This window comes from Artibeus jamaicensis, unplaced genomic scaffold, assembly GCF_021234435.1.
Source record: "Artibeus jamaicensis isolate MK-2021 breed Jamaican fruit bat unplaced genomic scaffold, CSHL_Jam_final scaffold_1964, whole genome shotgun sequence".
Taxonomy (NCBI): domain Eukaryota; kingdom Metazoa; phylum Chordata; class Mammalia; order Chiroptera; family Phyllostomidae; genus Artibeus; species Artibeus jamaicensis.
In genome coordinates, this window is record NW_026522030.1 from 21,141,264 (window position 1) to 21,156,141 (window position 14,878).

The following is a 14,878-nucleotide window of genomic DNA, read 5'->3' on the forward strand; positions in this document are numbered from 1 at the left end:
TCTTGGGGAATCTCCAGAGGACTAGGGAACATTTGAGAAATTTCTAAAAACTCTGCTACCAACTCTAAGATTCAAGGACTCAAGGGGGTAAAACAGGCAGAGGTACCTAGGGAAATAGCAATGACTTTAATAGTTGCCACAAAATCATATCATAGAAAGGATGCATTGACTTCTAATAAATTTGCCTGCTTCTTATAGAGCAAACCCAAGTTAATGTCCAAAATATCATCCAAACCTTGTGTAAATGGTAATCGAACCTCTGTATAAACAATTCAGTTACAAATCACTTCACTGCCCAACAATTCAACTCATTCCAATTTGAAGTCCTCTTAACTATTCAAACATTCCTCCTTATTAAGCCAAAATCTGTCCCCCACCACTGTCATCTGAAAAAAGGGTCTGTATTCCACCCTCTGGAACTAAACCAAAAAAATCTAACCACTCTTCCACAGGAAGAAAGAAAGGACAGTCTTTCTCCCAACTGTTTGAAGAAAGCTATCAAGTCTGCCTTAGAACCCTTTATTCTCTCTTGCTCTGGTTTGCCACGAAGGTTCCATGGAGGTGGCCTGCTCTGGTTTTGGAGCAATTCAACGTTTTCTAAGCATCTAAGTGCAAGTAGATTTTTCATTTGTTATGGCTTTAAAGACTTCAACAAACCAGATGATCTTCCTTAAAATAAATGTCTAGCTTTGCAAGGAAATGTAAATAGAACCCAAATTCACTGTATGTTCATTATTCTTTTCTTGCTGAACATGAGCTACTCCCAGTGAATCAGAAGTAGATTGCTACACCTTTTGACCCAAAGCAAACTGTAAAAAAAATCTCACCAGGCATCCAAAGAGACTCAAGGTCCAGTGAAGCCAGATAAATGACGCTACGGCCTCGTAATCTTATCAACTCTCAGGGAAATATAATTCTCACCAGTACAAAATTCAGTTACCTCAGAGGTAACATGGGACATCAGTGGTAAGAAAGCTTCGTTCATCGTTCCTCATCCCACCAACTCCATATTCCACTACCAGGTCTGCAAAATCAGGGCCCACGCCCTGGGTCTAGGCATCTGGCACTCTGGGTGGTTTGAGAACAGGCGGTAGGAAGTATGACTGTGTCCCTGAGGAGAAAGCAAGCGGGCAGAGCCGCAGCCTGTGATGCCTTGGGGGAGCACTGAACCTTTACGGTTTCCTGTGCTCCAGTTGTCCGGGTAACCTGAGGCCTCCCTATTTGTGTTGGCATCATGAGGCCGAGAGCGGAAGCAAAGCTGGAGCCCCAGGAAGACTTGCAGGGAAAAAAATGTGGGCAACGCAGCACTTATGCCACAGGAGGGTCAGGCCTGGGGCATAAAAATTACCTACCTGGGGAGGGGCTGGGGGTACCGTCTTGTAAAAATTTGATTTCCAGATTCCACTTCCAGCATTTCTGATTCAGTAGGCCTAGGATGAAATCGGGAACCTGCAATTTTAAGAGGCTACCTCCTACCAAGTAAGACAAAGACCACACTTTTGAAAATCCAGGCTAAGCAAACAAATCAATAATTGTGGAGAAAAGTATAACCATGTATCAGTTTCAGAAAGGTGACATTCTAGAACAGTAATTCCCCACAAGGGGCGAGTGCGGGGAAACAATGCCCCCCAGAGCACATCTGGCAGTGCCTGGAGACGTTCTGGTTTGTCAAAACTGAGACGGTTCCTCTGAAACCTAGTGGGTGGGGGCCAGGAAGGCTGCTACACCCCCTACTATGCACAGGACAGCTCCCCCCCCACAAAATGCTCTCCAGCCCACAGCATGAGTGCCATGGGTGAGGGGTTACTCTGCCCCTCAAACCCCAGCCCCAATCCACAGAAATCAATGCTACGTACACAGTTTTATGTCACAGTGCAGAGACTTACAAGAGATCCCCTGGGAAAAAAAATGAGACCCCTGAAGTAATTTTCCTTGAAAACAGTGAACATCATTGAAGATACGGATACAGAGATGAGAAGAGACTATAACAGAGGTGAGGCACGGACAACGACGGGGAGAAGAAAGGGGACTCGAGGGGATGCAGCATGGGGGGGCCACCCCGGGGAATGCAGGCCGCTCCCCCAGTGGGCGCAGCCTCTCCGTAAGTAGAAGACTGGTAAGGGGACGATAAACTTGTTGAAAAGAACACGTAGGCAGGAAGAAAAGGAAAACAAAATTGAAAGACAAAGAGAGAAAGGAACAATGAAGAAGTAGCTTTAGGGTTTGCCGGCCATAGAGCTGGAAGATGGTAGAGAAACTTCTGCAAAAGAATGCCAAAGACTCTACAGTAATAATGAGAAGAGAAAATGAGGGGACTCCTAGGAAAAGATTAAGAATTATATGAGGAAGGGGGGAAAAGTGATTTATGGCTTTCTAGCTGTTAATCACCCACGAAAAAGATGGGTCCAGGAAAAGTTCCTTGGTTTTCCTGGGCACACCTAAGAACTCGGGGGGGGGGGGGGTGCTCAAAGAAGAGGAAAGTCGTCTGTGAGAAAGAAAAGAAGAGAAGAGAGAAGGGGGCGGTGTGTGGCAGCCACTGTAAGGAGAGGGACTTTAGGGACTTTCTCTGTCTCTTAGGGAGAGAGAGAAAGATATTAAATGAGGAATTTTTTTGTAAGTTTTGTTTTGAGCTATGGAAGCTAAAACCTTCATCTTCTACATCTTCTAAGAAAACTTCAATAGAAACTGACATTACTGTCAGGACCCTGGGGGTTGGGTTGGGTTTTTTTCTCCGTTGTGACAACAAGACCAGCCTCCAAACAGATGGAGGGCCCCGTCACGCATGGTTTTCCTGTGTTTGAGGTGACTGTGCGTTTTTTTGGAACAGCCAGAAGATAGCCATGTCACGAGGCACTAAGTCCCAGAGTTTTTAGAGCTGGCTAATACAAGAGTCGCTCATCTCATTGGCTGTTTAAATTTAAATGAATTAAAATCAAATAAAGTTAGAATTCCGTTTCTCAGTCACACCGGCCATATTTCCAGTGCTGAACAGCCCCAAGCGGTGGGGGGCCGATGGCTGGACAGGACAGATGACAACGTTTCCCTCACTGCAGGAAGTTCTGTTGGACGGAGCTGGAGAAAACACAGAGCTCAGACAAATACGCTAACAAAAAGCAAACCCTTTGTGAGGCCTTAAAGAGCTGTTACACTGAAAAGAAGTAGATCTCTTCCATGTTGTTCCAAAGAGCAAAACTAAGGGAAAATATGAGGTGTTACAGCGAGACAGACACCGGCTTAACAACTCGAATAACTCAGCTACCACCGGACGGTGGGATCGGCAAGCTCCACCGCGAGAGGAGCGACCCATCCCACCCCAGAGAGCCGGTCGAGCCAAACCTACTGGACCGTGCTTCGGAGGTAACTAGATGTCCTCTGCCCACCTATAACAGGCAGTGTTGAGTCTACAATTTTTAAAAAAGAGCAATTTACAAATGAGATAAAGTGAAAAATCTCATCAATAGAATTTTATTTTATTAAATATTTTTTAAAAGATTTTATTCATTTATCTTTAGAGGGGAAGGGAAGGAGAGAGGGAGAGAAATATCAATGTATAGTTGCTTCTCATGTGTCCCCCCACTGGGAACTGGCTTGCAACCCTGGCATGTGCCCTGACTAGGAATTGATCCCTTAGCTCACAGGCCTGTGCTCAATCCACTGAGCCACACCAGCTGGGGCTAGCAATAGAATTTTAAAAGTCACTACTACAATAAGTAGATTGTGGAGCAGGCGGAAAAAAATAAAAGCAAATAAATAGATAGGGAATTTAGTCAAAATTGAGGGGGGCATTAATTATTGCTGGTGAGTGGTAAGGCCCTGGGAATGCAATGATTTGTAAGCAGAAAAGATGAGGAAACTTTGGTGAGAGTTATCCCAGGGGCACTGAGGTGGGGCAGGAAAGTGTCAACGTAAGTTTTCAATGGAAACTTGACTATGGTTGAAATCAGCACTACAACCGTAGAGTCTTTTATATTCTCTGCCGGAGAGAATGTTGGGCTGTTCGGATACAGCGACTGCATGGCCTCGAAACTCTGGCCCCTCCATCCCATCGGCCTGCCGTTCGCTGTGGCCTTGTCTCTCTCGGCTCCTGAGTCTCGGCCTCTTGCATGAGGCCCCTTCGTCTGCACGGGAACGACTCTCCTCCCATCCTTCTCCAGTCTGGGTACAGAACGCCCAACTTCTACTCTAGCATAAATCCACCTGATCGTCTACTCCAGAGTGTATTTGGCCTAATTCTAGTGTAATGTAGTAAGTACATATTCATTTTCCTTCATATTCATATAGACTTACGGTTGTATTATCTCTGCCTTTTAGTCTGTGTGTGTGTGTATGTGAGGACATTCATGCACACGCATGTGATAACACTACTGTCGGCACCCATTCGGGAATGTGACACCAAGACTATGAACTTCACTATTCAGTGCCTACCCACCACTAAGCTCGAGTGGTCACTCAGCGGACTTTACGACGATGGCCATGTCGTGCTTCTTCTGGGTGCAGAATGTGGGAAGAAGAGACCCAGTGGATGGGAATCTGAAAACTTTTTTTCTTGTAGGAAAACTAATGAAAACATAGGCTATATATATAGGAAGGCTGTTTAATCCCACGGGGAAGGCTGAAGCTTTGCTGAAAGCAAGCATCACGGAATTCACACACAGTCCAGAAGATGAAGAAGCTGGTAGAAGAGGAAAGAAGACAGAAGTGGATCATGCTGAATAAATACAGCATAACCTTTTTAAAATCTGAGGTCTTCCCAAAGAGAAAGGAAGGGAAAAAAAAAAAAAAAAGATTTCAACCAGAGAGTGTTAGAGATGGAAAAGAGCCAGCAAGGGCTGTGAGCTTAAAAAAGAAAAAAAAAAAAAATCAATGAAGAAGCAGTGGTGTATGTTGGCAAAGAGAAGTGTAGAGCTGAGGGCAGGGAGAATTTATGGTAGAGGAAGTCGGTGTGAAGTTTTCCTCTAAAGACGCCCAGCAGAGCGAAGAAGGAATGAAGGCCACTGGGCATAAGGTAGGGCTGCGCTGAATCGGCGCAGGAGAGAGCAACTGGGCCCAGAGCAGTCCTTTTTTTAAATTAACTGACCCAGATTTTCTTGTTTGGGGCCAAAGGCAAGTGCAGGGTTTAAGGATCTTCAACATAAATTATAAAGATCCTAATCCTTGTCATTGCCGTTGGCCCAAGATAACATAAATGATAAAGATCACAATAGCCCTGGCTGGTGTGGCTCAGTGGATTGAGCACGGGCCTGGGAACTAATTGAACAGTTCGATTCCCAGTCAGGGCACATGCCTCGGTTGCAGGCCAGTTCCCAGCAGGGGACACACGAGGCAACCGTACATTGATATTTCTCTCCCTCTCCCCTACATTCTACTCTAAAGATAAATGAATAAAAATCTTAAAAATAAATAAATAAAGATCACAATAGAATGAGTTTCTGAGACAAGTACCAAATACCATTTTAGAGTTGATTTTAGAAGAGAAACTTGACTTAGAAGTTGCTTTGTTGTAGAAATACTACCGTGAATAAAACAGCAGCATTGGCCTTCTCTCTTTATGAGACACGGGGTAAATGCAGAAACTGTAGCTCCGTACAAACCCACAGAGGACAGTAACCTAAGCCGTAGGGTAAAACTGAACCACTTGTCTTTGTATGCTGGAGCCCAGCGCCCCCCCCCAAAAAAAAAAAGATGTTTTACTTGGTTCAGGATACAAGGGCAGGTTAAAGGGCTGCACAGAAAGAAACTAATAAAGACCATCATGTGAGGAAGAGGAAAGCTAGAGTGCAGGCTGCTGACACGGTGAATGGAGGAGACACGGACACAGAACGCAGTCAAGTCAGAGAGCGGGGATGGAGGCGGACCAAGCAAAGGACAACGCTGTGTAAGTCGTCTGCATGGCCTCGCTTCGGTTTTTAAACCAAACATGGAATCGGATGTTTTCAATTTGCTTCTTAAAAATTCAACAGAATTAAATCGTTAGATAAATGTGGTCATGCAACTTTAAATGGCTATAAAATTGAGCAAATCAGCATCTCGTTTTCTCGACAAAGACTGAATGGCAGGCAGTGATGCTGGACACGGGTACCCTGGCCTTTGAGGCACTTACTCCTCCTGCTCAGAGACCAAGTCCGAATTCCTCGCACCGTTCTTCAAAGCCATTAACGACCTCCCCACAACTGCACCCAAATAACCCCAACCCCCCTGCCCTCTAAACGTACTCTTTGCTCTTCCTGCGCACAGGCCACTGGACCGACCTAATCTCGAGGGGCTGGCCACCCCCACTTCCCCGACTGACCGAAAGTCTCCCTGCACCTACGGGATCCGGCTGGCCCAGGCCTGCACGGGCCAGGGGCCGTCCCGCGGGCCGCCACCCCCCGCGGTGCTGTCTCCGCAGCCGCGCAACCCACCCTCCCCTTCCTGGGCTCGCACCCCCGTTTTGCTCGGGCCCCTTGCCCTGCCCACGCGAAGGCCTTCTCCCTCTTCTATGATGTTCTCCCGGGGTCTTGCTTCTGCTTCCTACATTCAAGGCACAAGCCCTGCGTTCGTTCGGCCTCTAAATCTTTCCCACCTGGGGCAAAACCAGGACCTGGACCGCTCAGTCCCTTCACCCCTAACTCTCTCGGGGGCTCCCACCACCCTCCCGGTGTTCCCCGCAGCCCGCCCAACTACCCCCTAGGAGCTCCAGCCCTCCAAACCTCCCCGTGGCCGCAATCAATCCTTCCCATCCCGCCAAGGCGGCGGGGGTCAGCGGTGACTCACCGGAGGGCGGAGGGCGGGTCGGCGGCTGGGGGCCGGAATGCGCTCACTTCCTCGCCGCGCGCACCTGCCCGGCGCTCGCTGCTGGAGCGCTGCCCGGCCCCGGCCTCCGGCGGATGTTTTCTGTCCTCGCGCGGGCGTCGCGCGCCAACCGCCCCCGCGCCAAACGATGCAGCCCCCGCATTTGGCATTTCCGAGGCCCCAGAAATCATAGGGTTGAGCCCTAAGCGCTGATACCCCACCACACACACACACACACACACACACACACACACACACACTCTCAGAACCTGGGCCTCCAGCCCCCAAAAGCTACATAGATTCACGCACACACACTGACAGGCCTGGGAGTGGGTTCCAGCAATACCTACCTCCGTGTGACTCCCCAACTTCTAGGAGCGGGAGCTCAGCTCAGCCCCAACCTTTCTTCCCAGGAGACCCCTACTCCTACCTCTCCATCATTGCAGACAGCTCTCACTTTGTCCCCATTACCTCGCACCAATCCCGGTCTCCACTGGGACCCCTTTGCCTTGCGGCATCACCGCCACCACCTCCGTGCTCTCCAGCTCCCCGCTCGCCCAGACTTCAGGCTGCAGGAGCAGACTTCCAGGTTGCGGGCGAGCGTCCCTCCTGCAGAAATGCAGCTGCAGAGCCACTGACCACCGACAAGGCTTCTGGGCCTGTGCGGTGGACAGGCCTTCCAATCCACCTGCTCCGGCCAGAGAGCAGTGCAAGGCCCTGCCTCCCCGTGCCTGCCGACATCGGGGCGCCCCGCTTCGTAGACAGTCCCCTAAAGTAGAAACGGCATCAGACCCGAGTAGGGTGAATGTGTGGGAATCTGCAGCTCCTTCCACCTAAGCTGTCCCTTGGAAGAGAAAAGACGGAGTTTGAGGCGGGCTGAGGCGCGGTTTCGGAACCGGGAAGAGGTGAGAGGAGGGCGGCACCACCGGTCAGCCCTCTCAGAGTAGCCGTATCCCGTCCACTGGGTGACAGGGAGTGGCAGTCTCGGAGGAAGTGGATTTTTTAAAAATCCTTACCCAAAGATATATTTTTTATTGCTTTTGAGAGAGAAGATGTGAGAAATACCGAGAAGGCTGCCTTCTGGTATGTGCCCTAGGATCAAACCCACAACCTGGGGCCTCATGTATGCCCTGACTGGGAACTGAACCAGCCACCTTCCGGTCTACAGGACCACGTGCCACCTAACTGAGCCACACTGGCCAGGATTTGGAGGAAATGGGACTGGAGACCTAGCAGGAAAAATAAACTGCATGCCAAAGTGGTTGGCCTTGCAGGTAGGAGGGGAATACCTGGAACAGAGGCCTCTTGGAGTGTGGAAAAATGAAGAAAACAACAACAGAACCCAGTTTAGCCAGGTTCACACCAGTCCCAAAGGGGTGGCCAGCATTAGAGTTGTCGGAAAGGAGAACTTAAGAGTTTGCATGAGTGAGGCTGCGAAGAACTGGGTCAGAATCCATGAGAAAAAGCAGGAGCCCTCAAGTTACCTGGAAGGATGGTAAGAAAATGATAACTTCTCCCCGGGACAGAGGTGAGGGTACTGGCTCAGGGGAAGTAGTTTTACCAGCAAGTTTTCTCAAACCAAACATTTAGAATTTCAAGGATACAAGGACCAAAACCAAAATGCTCCCGGAGGTAGTTTCTGAAACAGGTGGCAGAGAGGACCCGGAGCTTAAGTGTGAAAGGGACGGAAGCCTACGCCAGGAGGCAGCAGGACCTCGGTGTCTTTACAAGGGATGTCCACCCATTCTCTGAGCTCTAACACTAACCACAGTGCTAATGCTTTCTCAGGGCTACGTGTTGGGGACAGAAGACATACATTATCTAATTTAGTCCTCTTAACAACCCTTTAGGTATTACTATCCCAACTTATAGATAAGGAAACAGGTTTAGAGAGATGAAGTAACTTGCCCAAAATCACACAGCTCTCAAGGATCTGAATCCAAGTAGTCTGACTGTGCACCCTCTGGTCTTAATCACCCATCTCGGGGTTCTCCAGAACCTGCAGGAAACCCAAACGAGGATGTCAAAGGGTCAATTCCTAAATGTTCATTCCATAATGTACAGGAAAGGGGGGTACCTCTGGGAAACCAAAGCATACCGTTAGAACATTTAGAGATACTCCTCTTTCAAAGAACCATCCCCAGATACAGGGAGACTGGATGTGCTGTGCGTTTCGGGTGAACCCACTCTGGTGGCTGCGGAAGAGACACCCACCCTGCATCTCCAAGGGGCAGCCACGTGTCTAAGCTGCTGCAGGGAGGCCCTGCCCTAAGGTCTGAGGGGCATGTTCTCCACTCCAGGTGCCTGTTCGCTCTCCCGGAGCCTCTGGCCGTCGCACCCCACAGCAGCTCCTTGGTTTGGCTGGGGCACAGGATTAGCCATCCCCAGGAAATGCCTCCCTCCGGTCCAGGCAAGGATCCCAGCACATCCACCCATGGAGAGAGTGTGTGCGGTGTTGTGAGGTGGGGGTGGGGAAGGTGGAATGCTTCCTCCTCTCCAGGTCAGAGACCTGGGGACCACCTGGGGGCCCTCCCTCCTCCTTGCTGGGGAAGTGCCCAGTCCAGTGCCCCTTCCATGCCCACCTCCCTCCCCCTAGCCGTGCAGGAGCATGAATCAGCTCTCACAGCTTGTTAAAGCCGGACCTCTTGTTTTCATGCCCTCACCCCAGGAAACAGAGTTACAGCTTTTCCAGCTCTACTCAGCAGGGGGCCAGGGTCCTCACTTTATAAGCATCTCCAAGCCGTGAGAGCAGAGGGCAGGAGATGGTGTGAGACAGGAGCCCAGGGGAAAAGACAGAAACTTAGACTGAAGGAGAGAACGAAGAGAAGCCAAGGAGACAAGACCGAGTAGCCTGGACGGAAGCCGAGAAGGGTCTGCAAAGGCTGTGCGACAGGAATGGCCCTAAGAATGCTCTGGGCTGGACAGACTAAGGGGATCCTGAGAGGCTGGGGGATCATCTGCCTGGTGATATCGCTGCTCCTCCAGCACCCAGGAGTCTACAGCAAGTGCTACTTCCAAGCTCAAGGTAAGGCTGGGTAAGGCATTGGGAAAGTACAAGGAGCCTGAGGGCATTCACTCACTGGGAGGAGGGGGCCTTAAAGGTGACCCTGTGTCCAAATACCCAGACTCCCCCCAGCTCAGAACAGGAGAGACTAAGTATGGGGGCAGTGTGCACCTAACTCTCTCCTACTCCAGGGGGATTCGTCTGCTGTCACCACTCCCCTACACATGAACATTTCCTGTTCTTCCCCAGCCCCCTGCCACTATGAAGGCAAGTATTTTACCCTGGGAGAGTCTTGGCTCCGCAAGGACTGTTTCCACTGCACCTGTCTGCATCCTGTCGGTGTGGGCTGCTGCGACACGTGAGTGACCGAAAGTGGCCCAGAGAGAATGGCTCTGATGTGAGCGACTGAGAGATGGCCAAGGCATGACTAGGCTGCTGCTGTGTTAGAACGGAACAGCATGGCAGTATGAGGCTGGCCGGACTTGAAGGTGCCAGCAAGAATGTGAGAGAGAAGGCTCCAGGCTACAGAGTGAGGGAGGTAGGGGTGGGTCCAGAGAGAAAATACTCCTGCTATGAAATGAAGAAAACCCATCTGTGGTAGGTGAGAATTTACTTAGGAGAACCAAGGGAGCACTGACAGAGATATGGGAGGAATGCCGGGAAGGAGGGAATGTGTGTGGCGGGGTAAAGATGGCCCTTCGCCGTGCTGACTCCTTCCCCATCCTTTGGTTCCCCAGGTCCCAGCATCCCATCGACTTCCCTGCTGAGTGTGAGGTGCAACGGGAGGCAGGAACCTGCCAATTCTCCCTGGTGCAAAAATCTGACCCTCGGCTGCCCTGCAAAGGGGGAGGGCCTGACCCAGAGTGGGGCTCAGCTAACACCCCTGTTCCTGGGGCTCCTGCTCCCCACTCCAGCTAAACTTAACGGATCACCCTTCTGCTGACTGCCACTGCTGCCGCCACTTCCAGGGAAACCACTAGCAGCTGCCAATTTATTCTGAATAAATAAATTAATGCTATAGCTAAAAGCCTGCTCCTCATTGTCCGTGCCACTGGGCCCCAGGTGGAAACAAACTGGGCCCTAGTAGAGCGCAGGCGCTGAGTCCTCAGTGTCCTGAAAAAAGTAGTGCTGCGGTGAGCCCGCTTCAGATGGTTATGGTGCTGGTGCTGGGGCCTGGGGCTGCGTATGAGGCCAGCGTCGGGCTTGTAGGCAGCACCTTGATAGGGAGGTCCCAGCTGAAGGTGTCTACAGGCACTTGCTCAGGTCCTGTCCAGGTGACAGGTTCGGGCTGTTCCATAGGAGGCAGGAGCACCAAACCTGGTTCTCGGGATGTTACAAATTCAAAATGCAACCGCCACTTTAGGGACACTGTGGAAAGAAAAGACATAGACAGAGGCATTAGAAGCCAAAACTAAAGCCTGACAGGATGTGGTTAGCAAATGAGCAAAACCCTTTATTCAGGAAGAGGCAGGGAAGTCTCGGGACAGGGAACTAGCATCAAGGGTTTCTCCAAAGATATCTAGTGCCTTAACCTGAAAAGTGGTGAGAAGAACGTCAGTGTCATGAACAGAACCCAAGCAGGAGACAGTCGAGACCTGGTAGCCAGAAGTACAGGTGCTGGGGAATCAGAGGTCAGTGATTACAGGGTCCCCGTGGGAAGGGGCAGGGAAGGACATCTGCAAAGCTCTGAAGAGTTCCGGACTCAGTGCATCTAGGAAGTAGGTTTGAAGATCTGAGAAAGTGTTAATGGTCAGAGACTGGATGTGGGAATATCAGTGAGTGTGTTAGGAATCAGGATTGATTATATTCCACCTGAGTGCCATATTTTACTCCCCCCACCCCTCCCCCACCAATTGCGGGCAATATCTTACCAATGGCTGTGCAGAAGCCTGGGGTGGAGCTGAGAGGGATGGGGAGGGAGAAGCTGGTTCTGGTTGTGTGTAGGCAGGACTCCTGGTGTCGGGCGTGAGTCACGTGGGACACCGAGGGGGCGCCCCCTGCCCCTCGGCGCCGCTGGTACTCAGGCTGTACACGCTCCTCAGTCTGTAAGCTCACTGAAAACTGGGAGCAAGAAAGTGCGCACTAGCAGGCGTTGGGGCACGCTCACTCTGTGAGAAGGCGGCCCAACCTCAACCTGCTTTACCAAAGAAAGAGACTCCCGGCGACCCCTCCCCACTTCCACACACCACCCCTCTTCATGCAGGCCCGTCTGCTCGCCTGACCCTTCAGGCCCAGCATCCCAAGAGCCCCTCTCCCTTCTCACCTGCAAACAAGCTACAGTTCCTTCCCCTAAGTTTAAGGTCCCCACCACGTCCTCGCCAAGTCTGTATACGGATTTGAAGATGCCAAATGTCCCAACTTTTCCTCGGCCGTCACTGATATTGTACAGATCTGGGGGAAACAGGACACTGTAAACCCAGAGTCCACACTGAGGAGTGTCTAGGGCTGGGAGCAGGAGTCCAAAGGAGGGGCTTTTCTCTGTACTCGGGGGTGAGGAGGTACCAGCTGGTCCTTGGAAGCATGTGGCAGTTAGAAGAACCTGCCCCTGAGACAGGAACACTGTGACAAGAGGGCAGATGGGACAGTTTTGAAAGTATTCTCACGGAGGCTGCGGCAGGATGTGGCAGCCATGAGGCGCTCCCCGGCCAGCTCAGCTAGCCACGAATCCTTCTTCCCACCTTCGTCCTCCTCCAAGAATGGACTGGATGGGGCTACAGCCTCATCCTGGGGAAACCGGACATCTTGAAGGCCTAGAGAGAGATTAGTGAGAGGTTAAGTAAACAAGCAGTGCTGGGAGGGGACAGAGGAACGAGCAGAGTTAGGTTTTTGACTCCCACCTGAGAGGGCTGCAGGTACGGGAAGCCATGGCCGAGGTACACACCTCCACCTGTCTCCAGGACCCTTGCCCTGCAACCCCCGCGCAGCTTCACTGAGACCAGGAAGCATCCCCCGAGCCCCTCTCACAAGATCTCTAAGGATCATTTCTGCTTCGGTGAGGCTCTTCCTCAGCCCTTCCCTCCAGGAACCCTTACTTACCAGTCAACACAAGAACCCTCAGAGGGACCCTGAGTAAAGTGATGGGCGAGTTGACACGCTGGCAGCCAATGGTCAGTTTGTAGACATACTTGACTGACTGACCTCGAAAGGAGGGCGGTCCCTCTATGGGCAGCACTTCGCTGTAGGAGTCTGGTCGGGAAGTAGTAGTCAGGGCAGACAGAGGCAGCCAGAGAAGTCCTCCCTCCAGGAATCTTAAGAAGGGTGGGCAACCGTCACTCACATGATTTGGACTCTCCAGGGTCTAGCCTCAGGTCACAGAATAGGATTTTCGGTGGAGTGGAAAGGATACACTGACCCCTCTCACCTAAAAAAGATGAAGACTGCAGCTGAATGACCCCATTATCCAGCACTGGAAGAGGCTAGCACAGCAAGTGGGGCCATGAGCCCCGGTAACAAACAGCAGCCTGCAGTAAATTACTGCTCTTTTCTTAGTATGAGAGCGCAACAATCTTACAGCCCTAAAGCAACAGCCACACCCTCCCGCATCCCCAGGCCACAGAGACTATGAAGACCCTCTGGAACAATTTGAGTTCCATCCTTCCAAGACAACGCTGCATCCCCACCAAAGGCACACATCCATCTCTAACCTCGGTGTGGGAGAAAGACAGTCTGGCTCTCAGGCTGAACATCTGGCTGATTGGAGTCTGGGGGAGGCAGCGCTACTCGAGTCTCGCTGGCATGGAACTGGCAGTGGATTTGGGCACTGGCCCAGGCCAGAGCCTCACTATGGAAGGAAGTAAAGATGGCATCAGAGGGGAGCTCCTGACCTCGTCGATGCCCTTCCAAACTCCCTACCACATGTCCAGAAGCCAATGTGGTGAGGTGGCTGTCTTAAGGATCATGAAATCCAGAACCCGCCAAAGAAACCATTTTTTTACCAGAGGGAAAGGGGGCGGGGGAAGGTAGAAGAGGGTAAAGGGGGGATAAAGGGCGATGGAAGGAGACTTGACTTTGGGTGGTGGACACACAATACAATACACAGATGATGGATTACAGAGTTTTACACTTGAAACCTATATGACTTAATTAACAAACATCATCTCAATAAATTCAAGAGAAAGAAAAAGAGACAGTTAAACTAAGACAAATATCCTATGGGTGCAAAGGGGAATGGGAGAGGAGGGGGGAAAGGAGAGTGGAGGGTTGTTCCTCAGTTGTCAGCCACATCTGTCAAACGGCCCTTCCTACAATGACAACACAATGCGCAGGAAGGTGGTGGTGTAGGTACATGACAACCTGAACTCTGGCCTAGTACTAAAGACACCAGGCTCCCGCCCAGAAGGGCCACCTTCTTCAGGATCAGCACTCCCACCTGGATGCAGAGGTGGCCGTGGGGGGCAGGGGGTTGGTGACAGTCACCACACACTCCAGCGCCTCCCCCGCCATAAACACGGGACCTCGGCTCAGCTCTGCTACCACTTCAATCATGGCAGCTCCGGAGCCGGACCTCGGAGAAAACAAAGGGAGTCAGAAGTCAGTACCGCGGCAGGGCGGGAGTCTGCGTGGAGCCCGGGGGCGAGGCCCAGAAAGACTGGCGGCCCGCACCCGGCATCGGAGGGACGCGCCAGGGTTTGGGCGCAGGCCGGCGCAGGGGCGGTGGGGGGCGGCTGGCTCGGCACTGCCCGGGGGAGGGCGTCATCCTGGGTCCCAGGCTGCCCGCTGCCCGGTGCCGGATTAGCCCCCCGCCCCCCTGAACCCCCGGTCCGGCCTCTGCCCCCACTGCATCAAGGCCCCACGCCCCGCCCAAGGCCACGGACACCGGCCCCTTCGTGTCCCCAGCCCGGCACCTCGCAAGGTGGAGACTGAGGGTCTCCGCCCGCCGGGGCCCCACCTGTCCGCCCCGCGGACCGGCCAGTGCTCGCGGCGCCCCCAGCAGAGGCGGGACTTCCTCCCACCCGCTCCCCTGGCGGAGCCCCTTCCGGCTTCCGGCCGGAAGGGACTCGAGTCCCGCCGCCTCGGGCAACCTTCCCACGGCCGGGCACCTGGGCGCGGGCGCTGCCCCAGACACCGGCGGCGGGACCCAGCGCCCAGCCCTGGGGGGCCCGG

General features: G+C 52.2%; 2 protein-coding genes across 4 annotated transcripts; one reads left to right on the forward strand and one right to left on the reverse strand.

Moving 5' to 3' along the window:
* Positions 1 to 9,452: 9,452 nt before the first annotated feature.
* Positions 9,453 to 10,693, forward strand: MSMP (microseminoprotein, prostate associated). The gene is made up of 3 exons (XM_037144494.2): positions 9,453 to 9,796; positions 10,025 to 10,133; positions 10,513 to 10,693. The coding sequence occupies exons 1-3, from the start codon at positions 9,667 to 9,669 to the stop codon at positions 10,691 to 10,693; spliced, it is 420 nt and encodes a 139-aa protein (XP_037000389.2). The 5' UTR covers positions 9,453 to 9,666.
* Positions 10,369 to 14,873, reverse strand: RGP1 (RGP1 homolog, RAB6A GEF complex partner 1). 3 transcript variants are annotated; one of them, XM_037144489.2, is made up of 9 exons: positions 14,815 to 14,873; positions 14,145 to 14,279; positions 13,420 to 13,556; positions 13,053 to 13,136; positions 12,812 to 12,961; positions 12,379 to 12,525; positions 12,039 to 12,166; positions 11,647 to 11,836; positions 10,369 to 11,143 (listed from the first exon to the last, which is right to left on the reverse strand). In XM_037144489.2, exons 2-9 carry the CDS (start codon positions 14,258 to 14,260, stop codon positions 10,920 to 10,922), a joined length of 1,176 nt encoding a protein of 391 aa, XP_037000384.1. In that variant the 5' UTR covers positions 14,261 to 14,279; positions 14,815 to 14,873; the 3' UTR covers positions 10,369 to 10,919. The 3 variants fall into 3 exon arrangements, with proteins under 3 accessions (XP_037000384.1, XP_037000382.1, XP_037000383.1); XM_037144487.2 differs by lacking the exon at positions 14,815 to 14,873 and adding an exon at positions 14,664 to 14,757; XM_037144488.2 differs by lacking the exon at positions 14,815 to 14,873 and adding an exon at positions 14,620 to 14,716.
* Between the last annotated feature and the right edge of the window lie 5 nt (positions 14,874 to 14,878).